The 16823-nt window shown below is 34.3% G+C and overlaps 1 protein-coding gene across 1 annotated transcript; it reads right to left on the bottom strand.

Moving 5' to 3' along the window:
• Positions 1-7747: 7747 nt before the first annotated feature.
• On the bottom strand, positions 7748-16316 carry LOC131659110 (uncharacterized). The gene is made up of 5 exons (XM_058928346.1): positions 15999-16316; positions 9132-9190; positions 8935-9061; positions 8432-8533; positions 7748-8316 (listed from the first exon to the last, which is right to left on the bottom strand). The coding sequence occupies exons 1-5, from the start codon at positions 16314-16316 to the stop codon at positions 7915-7917; spliced, it is 1008 nt and encodes a 335-aa protein (XP_058784329.1). The 3' UTR covers positions 7748-7914.
• Positions 16317-16823: the final 507 nt, after the last annotated feature.

The following is a 16823-nucleotide window of genomic DNA, read 5'->3' as shown; positions in this document are numbered from 1 at the left end:
GAAAGGACATAATTATTAAAGTAAGAGGGAGAGAAAGGAAAGAACACACCCGAATAGTCAAGGAGGATAGGTGATCACATAAGCAGCCTTTCCCAAAGAGAGATCTTCTACATTCTCTTCTTCCAAAGTGGGGCTCTCATGGAGTAGCTTTGGGTAATGTCCACTGAACTTGGAATTTATATTAGTGTCTTTGCCGTTTATTCCAGGATCAAAGAAGAATCTTCGATAAGTGAAAGTGTCGAATGGGCATGTGATCTTCTTTTCCACAACCTCAGAGATCAAAAGATTGATGGGATGCCTCACTACTTTTGTTTCACCTTCCACTTCAATTGAGATACTACGCAAAATCATGGACGGGCTAATATCAGGAATGTCGGCCAATGTCCACCCAATCGCCTTCTTATGCTTCTTCAAAACCTGCAAAAGCTTATTTTTGTGATCAAAATCAAGGTTAGAAGAATTTATAACTGGTAGCTTTTCCTTCATCTCTAAATAAGCGTATTTCAAATTTTCAGGAAGTTGCTTCAGCTCGGGGGAAGGTGGCTGCTCAATGGAAGGAGTGTTTGGGGTTGCCGGGATGTCAAGAGTATCAGTTGCATGAACAGCTTCATCGATAACAACTTCACATGTAGTAAATATGTTACCCTGCAAGGCAGCATCAATCTCAGCACATACAACACAAACGTTAGTGTCAGTACAATCAGAACATGAGTAAACATCATCAAAATCAGACAGTGATGGAAAATCATATGCAAGTAAATCAGTACAAGTATCATCAACAGTTTCAGAAAGCAACTCTATTTGAAAAACAGAATGCTCTTCCAAGGGTTGTTGGTTTGATCCTTGAGCTTGCTGCATGGCATTCAATAAAGTGGCAAGCTGTCCAATCTGTGTTTGCAAAGTCTGAAGAGTATAATCTATTTGTTGTTGATACTGGAGATTATTCATAGCCATTTGCTTGACAAGGTCCTCTAGTGAAGGTCCGGAAGATGCAAAATTGGTAACTTGGGGAGGGAAGAATCTTTCTAAGAACACTTTTTTGAGATCATTCCAGTTTGTAACAGAGTTCGGCTCAAGGTAGTATAACCAATCTTTTGCAGCACCTTGAAGTGAGAACGGGAAGACTCTCAGCTTGATATGGTCTTCTGTTATTCCTTTAGGTCTCAATAATGTAGAACAAACAATCTGGAATTCCTTTAGATGCTTATGAGGATCCTCACCTGCAAGACCACTAAACCTTGGCAACAAGTGTATTAAACCAGATTTCGATTCAAAGGGATCAACAACATCAGCATATTCAATACATAAACCATTATAATTAACATTAAGCGCAGCTAGCTGCCTTAGTGTTCTTTGATCAACCATATTATCAAAATCAGGTTCAGAATCAAAATCAATTAAGCAATGCATCAACAAATGCGAAAATGCCAACAATGTCCTATAACAGCCATAAACAAATAGAATGAAGGAACACGATTAAAATAAGTTCAGAAAAATATAAAAACACAAAATTTAATCTAATTAGATGAAATAAGAATTTTGAGAATTTTTTTGGATTTTTTCGACTCTATGAAAACAGTAAAAAATTCATTAAAAATAGAAAAACGATGAATTTGGCAATTTTGGCTCGAATTCCCTTACTCTTCTAGAGTAAGGGAGTATTAATCGCACGATTTTTCTACTTTCAGTAGGCAAAAACTGATTATCGATCAGACTCAATTTCCAAAAAAAAAAAAACCTTTTTTCGACTCAAAAATGCGTTATGGCCGAAACCGCGAGGAACCTATGGCCTAAACACACAAACACTAAACCTATGACTCTAATATCAGTTAATAACGACAAGAATCCCCGGCAACGGCGCCAATTTGATCCGCTGTCGCGCGCGGGTCAAAAACGAGTTGTTTAGTATAAAAGCAGTACAGCGACAGTTGACTCGAAATATCGTTCTCAAAAGGATTCTTGATTTTTATTAACTAAAAGCTAAATCGATTTAGGGGGGTTTGGTTTGGTTGAAAAAAATGATTATCAAAATTGATTCTGAAAATAAGCTGTTTTGAAATAAGTGATTATAACAGGTTAATCTACCGGTTCTACTTCCAACTTATCATTGATTATTACAATTTCAATTCCCTAAGCGGTACCAATTCCTATTCGATTGCAATATTGATGAAACAAGCGTCGACAATACTACACGAGTTATGTTCCTAATCACCGAATTAAGCAAACGGTTCACCGAATTAAGCAAACGGTTATCGATAGCGCGAATTAACGAATAAGCTAAGTTTAAACGCGATTAAAGTAAGGAACATGCATCAATCGAATTAAATCCAATATATTCTATAAGAACGAATTAAGCAAATGAAATCATATAACAAATTGGAAAGGAACTGAATTAAATTGAAAGTAATAATAACCTCAAAGTTTTGTGGAATTCGAATTCGGCAGATTAGCCCTTAGGATTAGTTCTCCATTACAGGATCGTCAAAAGCTTGGAAAATTTCGTGAATGGAAGATGGCTGCTACAGCACCCCGGCTGCTACCCTAAGGGGAAAGAGTACAACCCGTTTTACTACCCAACTGGGTCAAACATACGACCCAGGCCCAAAACTAATTGACCCGAAACTTAACTAAAACTAGTGCTGCAACTTCAAACGCAATTCTGGAAAATATGAGTTCCGAATCTGACTTCGACTCCAACATAAGAATTGTAGCTCTTTCTCTTAACTTTCCGTCGATTATTAGAACGCCTCAATCAGACTCCCGGAACTCCAGTTATGATCGTTTCCGTGCAGACTGCTAAAGCTGAAAAATAAATACGAAAATCAAATAACAATAAAAATAAATTAAAATATAAAAACTTAATAAAATAGAAAAATAAACAAACCAAACCATAGAAATGCCTAAGTACAAATATAAAGGAACGTGCATCAAAATGCACTGATCAACTATCACATTTAACAGTGATACCTCGACCTTGAAGTTTCAGCTCCTTCGCAAAACATTCAAGCCACAATGCTTCTTTCATAGCTTCAGTTAAGGCAATATACTCCGCTTCAGTGGTTGATAGAGCAACGACCTTCTGAAGTGTTTCTTTCCAACTAATTGTTGTGCCAAACATAGTGAAAACATATCTAGAAATGGATTTTCTAGAATCCATACAACCTGCATAATCAGAGTCGACATATCCTTCAATTACTGCTTTACTATCTTCACCTAAGGCTCCACCATAAATTAGGACTCTATTCAGAGACTCATTTATGTACCTTAAAATCCAATTCAATGCTTGCCAGTGAGCCTTTCTAGGATTCGCCATGTACCTGCTTACAAGACTTATTGCGTATGCTATATCAGGTCTAGTACATACCATAGCATACATCAAAGAACCGACTATATTAGCATATGGGATGCTATTCATATAGGCTCTTTCGACATCTGTACTGGGACACTGATCAATACTCAGCTTGAATTGAGGGTTTGTTGGAGTCACAACTGGCTTCGAATTCGACATACAAAATTTTTCGAGAATCTTCCGTAGATATGCCTCTTGAGATAAGCATAACTTCGACTTCTTTCTATCTCTTCGAATGTCAATTTCAAGAATCCTGGAAGCAGCTCCCAGATCCTTCACATCGAACTCCTTATTGAGTTCAGATTTCACCCTCGTCACATCTTTAACATTGTTGCTTGCTATGAGAATATCATCCACAAAAAGCAACAAAATAACAAATGAATTACCAGGTCGAAATCTGAAGTAAACGTAGTGGTCGAACTGACTTCTAATGAAACTTATGCATGCCATGAACTTGTCGAATCTCCTATTCCACTGTCGAGGAGATTGTTTCAGCCCTTACAAAGATCTCTTTAACTTGCACACACAATCTTCCTTCCCCTTTTCGACATACCCTTCAGGTTGCCTCATCAGGATCGTTTCATCTAGATCACCATACAAGAACGCAGTCTTCACATCCATCTGTTCCAGTTCAAGATCAAACTGTGCCACCATGGCAAGCAACATTCGAATGGACCTATGCTTCACAACAGGAGAAAACACATCATTGAAGTCGACACCTTCTTTCTGAGTGAAACCCCTTGCAACTAACTTTGCCTTGTATCTTTTCGACGTCACTCCTTCAATTCCTTTCTTAACTTTGAAAATCCATTTACAGCTGACTAACCTTGCCCCAGCAGGTTTCTTGATCAGTTCCCAAGTATGATTATCATGAAGAGATTTCATCTCATCATCCATGGCCTTCATCCATTCAGTCTTATTTCGACTCCTCATAACTTCTTTGTAGTCTCTAGGTTCTTCGTCTAGAACCTCACTTGCAGAGATTAAGGCATAAGTTATAAGATCTGCATACCCAAGTCTCTGAGGTGCCTTGATGACTCTACTCGACCTATCTCTCGACAATAGGTAGTCATCGTTAGTTTCCTTAACTTTCTCAGCATCTTCTGCTTCTTCTTCGACTTCATCAGGGATATGCAGTTCAGCATCAACATGTTCCACCTCAACAGGAACCTCTACCTGTTCTAGCTCTTCGTCAGATGTTTCTGTACTTCGACCAACATCATCAGTTTTCTTAAAAGCCATTTCAACTTCATTGAAAACTACATCTCGACTGGTGATACACCTCCTGTGACCTGGCTCTAGGCACCATAGCCTATAAGCTTTGACTCCTTCAGGGTATCCCATGAACATGCATTTCAGAGCTCTAGGTTCGACCTTGTCTTGCCTAATGTGAGCATAGGCTACGCAGCCAAATACTCTCAGTTTGTCGAGATCTGGTGGATGTCCCGACCAAACTTCTTCAGGTGTCTTCATATCTAACATTGTCGAAGGACATCTGTTTATCAGATATGTTGCTGTCAAAACAGCCTCAGCCCAAAACACATTCTTTAACCCTGCACTAGTCAACATGTATCTGACTCTCTCCAAAATAGTTTGATTAAACCTTTCAGCCAAACCATTTTGTTGTGGAGTACCTGCAGTAGTTCTATGCCTTGCAATACCAGAGGCAACACAAAAGCTGTCGAATGCCTCATTGCAAAATTCAAGGCCATTGTCGGTTCTCAACCTCTTGACCTTCCTGCTAGTTTGATTTTCAACCAGAGTCTTCCAACTTTTGAAATTCTCAAAAGTTTCATCCTTAGTCTTCTGGATGAATACCCATAATTTTCTGGAATAATCATCTACTATGGATAGAAAATACCTTGCTCCTGAATATGATGGACACATTGCAGGCCCCCAAAGATCAGAATGGATGTAGTCAAGGAATCCATGTGTTCTTTGTTTGCCTTTGTTGAACTTCACTCTGCAAGATTTTCCGAATACACAGGGTTCACAAAACTTCAGCTTTTCGACTTTGTCTCCACCAAGCAGATTTTGTTTCCCTAATTCGATCAGACCCCTTTCACTGACATGGCCCAATCTCATGTGCCAGATTTCTGTCTTCGACAAAGGTTTCGTGGATGCAATATTTGTCGAACCACTTACAACTTCAGCCTCAAGGGTATACAAGCCTTGTTTCTTCACGCCTCTCAAGACTTCTTTCGAACCCTTCATGACTTTTAGGATACTTTTCTCTCCTTGGAAAACATATCCTTTCTTGTCAAATTCACCAAGAGAGAGCAGATTTCTCTTCAAATCAGGAACATACCTGACTTCAGTCAACAACCTTATTGACTCATCATGGAGCTTGAATCTCACAGATCCAACACCTGCAATCTTGCAAGCCTTGTTGTTTCTCAGCAATACTGATCCACCATCTTGATCACATAATTCCTCGAACAAGTCTTTGTTTGGAGTCATGTGCCAAGTGCAACCTGAATCCATAATCCACTCCTTATTAGAGTCACTGCTTGAAACCACAAGAACATCAGATGATTCGAAATCATCTTGAACAATGGCAGCGTTGCCATTATCCTTACCTCCATGATCTTTTAGGAATTCAGGGCACACCTTTCTTGTGTGACCCTCCCTCTTACAATGATAGCATCGAATGCCAGATGCTTCGCCACTGTAAGACTTCGAATGGCTTTTGCCTTTATTCTTGTCGAACTTGCCATCCTTTCGTAAGAGTTTTCCTTTAACGGCCAAACCTTCACCAAAACTCGAAGGTTTATGCTCCTTTCGTTCGTTCAAGTCCTTTGAATACAGGGCTGATTGAACTTCTTCAAACGTCAGGCAAAGAACACAATAGTAACAACGCTTGATCTTCATCATCGATCATCACATCAATATTTTCAAGATCAAGAATCAGCTTGTTGAACATATCCAACTGCTCAGCCAACATTTTGTCTTCAATCATCTTGAATGAATACAAAGCCTGCTTTAGGTAGTGTCGATTTACCAGCGATTTGGTCATATACAAACTTTCAAGTTTCGTCCATAACCCTGATGCCGTCGTCTCCTTTGATACCTGTCGTAGAACCTTATCACCAAGGCTCAACAGAATTGCGCTGTGGGCTTTCTTGATCATAGTTGTCTTCTCAGCTGCCGTTAATTCAGCATTCATGGCTGCCTCTCCCTTCAACGCTTCAAAACAACCCTGCTGGACCAGTAGGGCTGTCATCTTCAAGCGCCACAGACCGAAATCATTCACTCCGGTGAACTTTTCAATCTCATACTTTGTTGAAGGCATCTTCTCCACGCTCACCGCACCAATTTGTTGTGAAAAACGATACCAATAACAAAGTATAATAGGAATTAGGGAAGATAAGAAGAACACAAGAATTGGTTATAACTGCTATTCTTTTACTTTCTCTTAAAACAAGATTACAAGTTTACAAGAATAACAAATAACCTCTCTCACCCTAAATTTGGATTTGCAGCTTAGCAATGATGAGATACTAGTATGTTATTTATAATAAAACCTAACATACTAACTAATGGGCTTTTTCAGCAAGGCCCATTACACAAGCCAACTTAATAAACAAGTTAACTTAACAAATTAGGGTTTAAACACTAAAACCTAATTTAACATGATAACAACCCTAACATCTTCGACACAAGCATGTGAACAACCTTCGACTTCATGCCTAATCCTGTCGAACCAAGAAGCTACCCTTCGACCATACTAGAGTTCGATCCAATATCTCACACATTTTAATAATAATTTCAAATTATTAATTAATATGCTCATGTCTCCTCCATATAAATGTTTCAGAAATATAATTTATCATTTGAAACAATTCTAACATTATGGAACTGTTACTATATCTTTATAGTCAAATAGAAACTATAATTTGAGAGATATAATTATTAAAACTAGAAATATATATATATATATATATATATATATATATATATATATATATATATATATATATATATATATATACACGAAAACATCTTTTAATAAGGATAAAGAAACTAACAGGTTTATGCAAAGTTAATATGTATATATATGTACGGTTTCGTTACACTGCTTGGTGACAAAGTTTCGTTACCCAACTTGCACTACTAGAAATACACGTATTTCCTGCGGAATTACCTGCGGAATTTTGCTAAATTTTCGCAGGAAACGTGTTTCATGCGGATTTTCCTGCGGTTTTATGTCCCCAGCTAAAACCTTCGTAGGTAATATTTTTCGCAGGTAATTCTGCAGGTATTTCCGCAGCTAAATCCGCAGGAAATAATTTGCAGATAAATCCGCAACTAATTCCGCAGGTAAATCTGCAAGAAATATATATCCGCAGGTAAATCCACAGGAAATTTCTTTCTCAAATTAAATAATTTTAATAAAATTTTGAACCATTATATATATTTAAATAACTATAATATAAAATAAAATCATAATTTTCAATTTAAATTAAACTTGAATTCATAGAACATAATTGGTAAGAAGTACTTACATAGTCATTACTAAAAATGATTCAAAAAATCAAGTTACTACTAATCATTTGTCAACCAAGTTAAAAAGATAATACAACAAATCCTAAATGATTCATTAAAAATGAAATTTTATTATTCGCTTCGGCCATCTTTTCTTCTTGTCGATGCAATTGTTGCCTCATCACCATCTTCTCTTGTTCTTGTCTTTGCAACGATGCATTTAAAGGATGGACTTGACTTCTCAAAACATCAACCTCTTGAGAGTCACTTGAAAGACTTGAGGGTTTCTTTGATACAGGAACCAAAGTCTTAGAAGCGGTTCCAAGACCAAATACCCTACTCCCTTTCTTCTTTCCAACCGACTCTACCCATATATCCAAATCAGGTGGCATTTCAATAGTTGGTTGACTATCAGCTTCGTCCTCTCCTGGAATAGTTGGATTCTGAGAAGAAATCTCCAACTTTTTCTGTTCATATTTATCCTAATAGAAAATTGAAAAAATAGTAAGGAATTAAATTCAATAAAAGTGATACTTTCCAAAAGACTTGTGTGCAGATTTGAAATTCAATCAAATTAACACTTTTCGAAATACTTACATATGCAGATTCAGCATGAACTCCAACCCAACTTTGATCATTTTCCCGATGTGTGCGAAAATAGAACTCGGTCAATGATGGATTTGCACCCTTTTCCTTTCTCTACAAATTACAAAAGAAATAGAACTCAGTAAGTTTATCTATCAAAGTATATGCTTTTTATAGTTCTGTTTCAGGTTAATAAACTTTTTACACCATTGAATCCTCTTAGTAGTGTTTCTGAAATTCACCTAATAATTTTTTTTTCTTTCATTTTTCTATACCTTTAGTCTCACTTATATGGACATCACCCCTAACTGTCAAATAGCCACAAACAGACTCAGATTCACTAACAACCATGCCACCTCTTTGAACCAAAACTAGATTCACTAACAACCATGCCACCTCTTTGAACCAAAACTTCTAACATCTTAACTAACTGAATTCAGATTCATGACCAACCTATATTAGAAGTCTAATACAAAAGCACCAACCAAAATATGTTTAGGCAATGTTTAGATTACCTGAAATAAGTCAAAGAAAGAATCTCTTTGGTTAGTTGATAATTTCTTCCACGATGGTTTTCCCTCACTCAAATGAGTGCGTATGATGTGGGAAATTTCTGCAACTACCAATTTATGATGATCAAACCTGAAAAAGAGACATTTTAAGCACAAATATTGACTTAAAGTGGTGAAAGTAATGCGAGTAAGAGACTCACCCATCACCTTCCGGAAGTATTGGGATTTTAGTTCCAATGGTGTTATGATAAAAGGAATCCTGTAGTAAATTGAATGGTACATTAATTAATGCATAGTTTAGTTACAGAATAGTATGTAGACCTCTAACTAAAACAGAATATATCAGTGAAGGAGGACTAAACATTGACTAAAGTCAGCCACCATTCAGTTTTGTGAACTTCTGAGACCCAAATACATAATCATGACAATAATGTCCCTGAGACTGAGGGTGATTCTCTAACAAATGATTTCAAGAACTTTTCATCCATATGTTAGAGATTGATCCTATGAAACGTGATCATCTAGTAACTAGAATTAATCACTTTATTCATAAATTCAAATAAATTCATAGCCTTAAACCGAATAAATCAATCCGTGAGAATCTCTATTACTAGGGGTGTAAGCGGATCAGAAAAAACCAATTAAACCGATAATCCAAACCAAACCAAACTGAAAAAAAACTGATTGTTTATGGTTCGGTTCTAAAACCAAACCAAACCAATGAAAACCGATGGTGTTTGGTTCGGTTCTCGGTTTTAATTTTTAAGAACCGCCAAACCGATGGACCGAACCAATGGAACTAATTACACTCTAAATCTTTTATTCCATCCATCATTAAGCTGAAATTTTGTATCGGTCCAACCATCCTCCATCTTTGTTTTCACTTTCTTCATTTCACTAAACTACTTCTCTAGCCTCCCCCTTAAATGTTGCTCTCACTATTGCCATTATGATATGTTATGGTCTCCTTCTTCGTGTGCAAGTTTTCTTTGTTAATTTTCGCATTTGAGGGGTGAAACAAGTTAATTGATGCTTTTTTTGTGTTCTATTTGTTAAGCTTTTAAATCTATTTCCAACATTTTGATGCCAAATGTCAACTTTATATTTTATAGTGAATTTTTATTTCACGATGCAATGAAACTATGTCACTTTTTCATATGGATCAATAGCAACTTGTAAGTTATTTGAAAAATAGAGCATTAAATAAATGACATGAAATATATTATTTTAAAACATAATAGCATAAAATACATTGAAAAACATGATAGTGGAGAATACATTAATGATTATAATATTTGAAAAAAACATTGAAAACCGATCAACCGAACCAAACCAAACCGAACCAAACCGGTTAGTTTGGTTCGGTTTCATTTTTGAAAAATGTTAAAAACCGAACCAAACCAAACCGATGAAGATATTATCGGTTCGGACCTTTTTTTGACCCAAAACCGGTCCAAACCGACCCGATTACACCCCTATCTATTACCATGTCCATTTTTTGATATTTTCGTGAGCATCTAGGCTCTTTATGTAACAAATAATGTTTGATGTCTAAATGAAACACGATTCTCATACTTTCCACGTCTCAAAACTAATCAATGGTTGTAAGGCTATTCAATTTGTGCATGCAATCAAACTTGTAAGAATGTCACCGACCATTCATAAAAAGAATAAAGAAAATGTTGAATGGTACACAAAATAATCTAACTTGTGCAAAGGGCACGTGTATGTATGTGATTTTTCTAAAAAAAGTTTCCAATAAATTTTCATACAGAAAAGCAAATCCTGCAGGTAAATCTGATTTTCTTTTCCCCAAGTAACTACTAACATATGAGTTTGAAATTCTTGAATAATTTCAAATATTTTCAGTTAGAAATATGGTTGTTAAGAACAATGATAAATATTTGTAAAGAACAATGATAAAAAACGTACATTGGAGAAGCATTATTGCGGTGAAGAGATAGAGTATTAAATCCCAGCCTATCCAAAAACTTGCATCAAAGGTAGTCATTCTCCATCGATGTGATACCTACTTGTAACACCGCAATATGATTAACTGCATAAATCATGATTTACATCAGTTGTGTGGTAAGACCTATATTTAGTAGATCTATTTCATCGTGGTATCCTAGATATAAAAATCCATCAAGGCATATATGAATATAAGATGAAAACGTTTCACAAACTAAGGGCCATCATTAAACATTCATACTTAATTTAAACAAAAAAAAGTGACAAGTGCAGACATGTATACCTGAAGCTCCACACTAGACTTCAAACAGCAGTGTATTCCAATAATTTTTTTATCTTATAAATCTCTACAGTCTTAAACAACAATCCTTCTTCAAAGTGTGGAAATAAGCAATCTAAACACTCTTGATGTGGATTAACTTGAGGCATACCTCTAGCATAAACAAACAAATTTATAAACTAGTAGCAACAAATATCTCATCATATCCTCGGTCACCAATATCAGAAAAAACCAAGAGCAACAGTGGTCAAACATTGTCATCAACAATGCACACATTTTTAAATTACTACAATTACACTACATGAACACACACAACACTTTTATTAATAAAACTTCATACAAGACTTGCTAATGATATCAACTAATATGTATCCTCTGATGTTATGGTAGTTACTTCTGCACTTTTGAACATGAAGAGATACCTGTCTCATTATATGAGTCTTCCCAATTCTTCCCAACAGGTTTACCGATTTCTATAAGGAACTATTGTAATCAAACAAATTTATATATAGTTATTCATTTATATTTGATAAGTAAAAACATATGCTTCTTTTAAATAGACGTGTTTAAATTATGGCATTTAATTATTTAAGTTATTTTTTTATGTATTGTGGTTATTTTGATGTCAAATATAGATCACAGTTTATAAGTATTAGAGTATATTTTAAAAATAAGAACTTTTTATTAGTTTAGCAAATAAATAAAGCAATAATAATTTTAAAATATTATCGCTCTTTCAATCCACTAAGTATACTAACAGTATCGGGCACACTAGGGTCAGCCATGTAAACCTGTTGAAACCTCCTTTTAAATGCTGCATCCTTTTCAACATACTTCCTATATTCATCAAGTGTTGTAGCCCCAATGTAATCGCGGCCGCATTTTAAAACCACAGTCCATAATCTCAAATCAGACAACAATCATTCAAATAATTTAAATGCAAAATCAATATAAAACCAACACAAATTTAAGTCAACAAAATAAACATAAGCCCCTAATTTGATCCTAAGATTTTCATAACAGCTACTTCTGACATAAAATCAGTTCAAATTAACTTCCTACTGAGAACAAATTGATGTCATTCAAAACAAACAACCAAATAAACAAACCAATTAAGCAAACCAAGCAATTTATTTTATACTAATACATGCTAAGACTAAGAGCTTGGTTGAGACTTTTCATCAAACACCTTGTGTGTAAGATGAAAAACTCTTCACTTTGAAAGCATTCGATAGCAAGAATGAGCAACAATCATCAATGATAACACAACTACGATTAAGCGACCAAGAATTGAACAGAAGAGAAGAAGAGAAAATCAAAAACGCGAAATACTTGTCTCACCGAATTTGTCGACAAAAACGCGAGAACAACCTTGAAACTCCACCGCGACCTCCACGATTACCTCATAGCTCTGCCGCACCTCTCAATCTCGACTTCCGCGGCTCCACAAACTAAACGTGCCGTCGGAAACGTCCCCCAGCCGGAATCCCGTCACCCCGTCATCCATATTTTTCGCCGGTAATTCCTTATCATTCATTGGGAGTGAATCATTCTTTGGGAATGAATTAATTGATTGATTATTTGGTAGCATTGTTTCATGATGATCAGGAGAGTAGAGAGAATGACTTTTAAAAATAAGTGTTTTTTAGAATGAAAAAGCACTTCTCATAAGTGCTTATGGAGGGAAGAAGTCATTTTCAGAAGTTAGCATGGTGAGATACAATATACAAGACCCATAAACAATATTTAGAAAATATATTATAATTTATTTATATATAACCTTTGTTTTTTAAAAAAAAAAACTAATGTAACTTATTAATAATAATAATAATAATATTAATAACCAAATAATTTATATATATATATATATATATATATATATATATATATATATATATATATATATATATATATATATATATATATATATATATATATATATATATATATATATATATATATATATATATATATATATATATATATATATATGGGATAGGATCAAATGACACCTTGACACCAAGGTGTCAAAGTTTAATTTGACAACAAATCTCAATCCTTAAAATAATTGATCCAACAGTGATAATAAATAGCCTATTTTTTAGGAGAAAAATATGTTAATGTTTTATTAGTATTATTTTATTATATTTACTATCACCGTTGGATCAATTATTTTAAGGATTGAGATTTGGTGTCAAATTAAACTTTGACACCTTGGTGTCATTTGATCCTATCCCTATGTATATATATATATATATATATATATATATATATATATATATATATATATATATATATTAGAATTTTTAACTAAAATATAAATAATTTTTTTAATTGATACCCCCGAAGAATTTTTTTTAAAGGGTGCTTCCAGAAATGCATCTATGAAAACTGGGGACATAAATGAAATTTTGCGTGGTGTCAAAAAGATATATGGGATGCATTGAGAAATCGTCAACCATGTTTGGGAGTGTTTTTCACGTAGTCGTCATTCCATATGACGCCACCTACTTTTTTAAAAAGTTTAGTTACCTGTGGTAAAATATTTTAATGTCCGATCTACAGGTAAATTCGCAGGTAAATCCGTATGAAACAATAAATCTACGGATTATTGAAAATTTAAAAAAAAATAAAAATAGGAGGCGTAATATAGAATGGCCAAACGTGGTTATTGAGATAATAAATTTGAAATATGAATTAGTTATGTAATTTTTTTAAAAAATTAGTTATTATAAAAAATTCTTCGATACTCATTCTCAGAATTTTTAATACCTTTTATTAATTTTATTTTTTCAAATTTTTTATATCTTTATTTCATTAAAAAATTAAGATGAAAATTTTAAAATAGCACAATTCACATTAAAACATTAATTAATATAATAATATTAAATAATTAATCATTAAATATAATAATTAATTTAAAAAAAAAAACAAAAATTACTATTATTTAAGAAAATAGTTATATTTGCAGCAAAATCCGCAGGAAACTTTCCTGCGGAATTACCTGCGAATTTTGTATAATAGTTTGGTTTTAATAAAATTGATATCTGTACGAAAATTCGCAGGTAACTTTCCTGCGAATTTACCTGCAAAATTTGCATTATAGTTTCATTTTCTGTTTGAAATATGTAAACCGCAGAAAAATCCGCAGGTATTCCTGCGGAATTTTCTGCCAACTCTAGATCAGCAGGAAAATTTAGTTTTTTAAGAAAGTCTCAGAAAAATCTGCAGGTAAACCTGCGGAATATTTTCCAGGCGTATTTCTAGTAATGTTGTATATATCAATATATTTTAATTTTGTACAACATATAAATTTATATAAGTTTTAAGGTTGACAATTCCTGGTGATGATGCAGCGCATCTGTTTAGTTAACATATGGTATCTCAAACCTTTTTTAATTTTTTTTTTTTAAATTTTTATATAGACATTGCAATTTTTATATATTGAGAAAAGTAATATTCGGTATAGAAACAATCATTTGAAGATATGTCCCTTTTAGACACAAATTTTTATTTATTTTTTTATTACAAGACACAATTATTTCAAGACGAAGAAAACACAACAAATATACAATCAGCATCATTTCATTAATTTCTTTTAAACTCCAATATCATCTTTAGATAGAATAACTATTCTAATATATTGGTTCAAAAAGATTTCTATAAGACATGGCAAAGTTGAAATTAAAGCCACTGTGAAAATATCAAAAGAATAAACAAATTGATAAATAATACTATAAAATTATCTTTTGCTACTTGAAGAGTCGCATAATTATAAGGACTAAAAATGTATTTAACCCTAAAAAAATACTATAAGATTGTTAGAAAATTAATTTAAACCGAATGAAATCGAGGCTAGAATCGTGTACGAAACACTTTCCTTATAGTATTTCAAGCACTCCCAATTTGTCTTGGATTTTCTACGCAGGAATACACAGGAAAATTCAGCCTTTTCGAGTTTGCACAAGACCGGCGAAAACTCAAATGTAGCGAAGAGTGCTCTGGAATTATTCTAGAGGATTTGCATTTTTGTGTTGTTGTTTTTCTCAATTTACAATGTCTTTTACCAAAAGTCACAATGATTGGCTTATAACAACACACTTCAAAAGTTGCATGGTTTCATTCTACAACACTTCATGAAGTGTTGCCATTTTCAAATCCACTTCTCTTGTCATTTTAGAACAACTATCATATTATTAATTGTTATTAATAATTTACAACAATAGTTTCATTGCGAGGTGACCAACCAACAAGTACTCTCAAACATCTAGCTTCCAACAAACTTGAATAGCAAATACACGATTAGAGGTAAACAAATCAAGTATTCTTGACGTATTTTATTGAATAAAAACTTTGGTAGAAACAATGTTAACTTCAAAGGATTCAAGTAATTCTCTCACACATTGTCTAATAAATAAATAAAATATATGCCAAAATTTACAGCAAATTGAGAGGTGTTAGCTTATGGTTGGTTGGTGGTTCCTTAATTGATAATATAGTTGTGTGGAAGTTTTTTTTTCTTTAATAATCAATTGATATAAGCAATCGACTAGGGGTGCAACCCTTACAACAAAGAAACTACAAGGATTTGAAACAATCAAATGGAGTTTTATACCACTCGTAAAAACTAGAGAAATACAAAGGATTACTACTAGCTAAACAACTCCAAGATAAGTACATAATATTGGAATACACCACATCAAAACTATATATACGACACGTTATCGAAGATTATAGCATTTCTCATGTACCATAAGCTCCAAGTAGTAGCTATCCAAATGGTGTTGATCTTTAATCTTGAATTTACATTACTCACCTTCTCTTGAATGTTGCCAAAAACCAAGAAATCATCAATAGATAAAGGAAGATTGTCCCCCATCCACACAAAAATCTGACGCCACATCAACTTTGAGACATTACAAGCAAAGAATAAATGATTCAAATTCTCCGGTTGAATCCTACAAAACTCACAACAATCGTTAGTAGCATTCATGGCTACTCCTCTTCTAAGCAACAAGTCTTTAGAGGGTAATCTAGAAATCAATAATCTCCACGCGAATATCTTGAATTTTAAGGGAACCGGCAGTTGCCACATAGCTTTCAACGTTTCCACCGTATTAACAGACCACGTCATATCCTTGTAATCTGCAATCAAAGCTGACACAGAGGCTACTGTAAATCACCGCTACTGTTCGAGCTCCACTTGAACACGTCGTCCACGAAACGGACCAGTGAGGCTGCTGCTAGCAGGTGGTTGAGGTTCTGACACTGTAAATTGACAGCGCTGCTGGCAGACGAGAATGGTGCTACGGAATCTGCACTGAACATGCGAGTTAAAACCCAAACAACATTACCATTATCCCATGAAAAAGCTCCCAACCATAAACTAAACCAGAATAAAACGTGATTACCTTCCTTTAACTCGCTGTGAATACAAGTCGAGAAGCCTTCGTCACTAAAGTCCACCTTCACATAATTGGAAATCATATCCCTCCACCAAGTGGAGTCTTTCGGCTGACAAACCTCTCCACACGACGCTTGAACCTTAAGATTCGATCCCTTGTATCTCACATCCATAAAACTACTCCATATCGATCTATTTCCCGTTAGAATCCTCTACTTCCACTTGAGAAGAAACACT

Source organism: Vicia villosa, linkage group LG3 (assembly GCF_029867415.1).
Source record: "Vicia villosa cultivar HV-30 ecotype Madison, WI linkage group LG3, Vvil1.0, whole genome shotgun sequence".
Taxonomy (NCBI): Eukaryota; Viridiplantae; Streptophyta; class Magnoliopsida; order Fabales; family Fabaceae; genus Vicia; species Vicia villosa.
This window is presented reverse-complemented; position numbering and strand designations above follow the sequence as displayed.

Bases quoted from the DNA above. Each gene is read 5' to 3' on its own strand.
- LOC131659110 (XM_058928346.1), bottom strand. From the start codon at position 16,316: ATGACGTGGTCTGTTAATACGGTGGAAACGTTGAAAGCTATGTGGCAA. The intron at 9,062-9,131 runs GTGAGTCTCTTA...TCTCTTTTTCAG, and splicing joins ATACTTCCGGAAGGTGATGG to GTTTGATCATCATAAATTGG. The intron at 8,534-8,934 runs GTAATCTAAACA...TGTAATTTGTAG, and splicing joins CTTTCTTTGACTTATTTCAG to AGAAAGGAAAAGGGTGCAAA.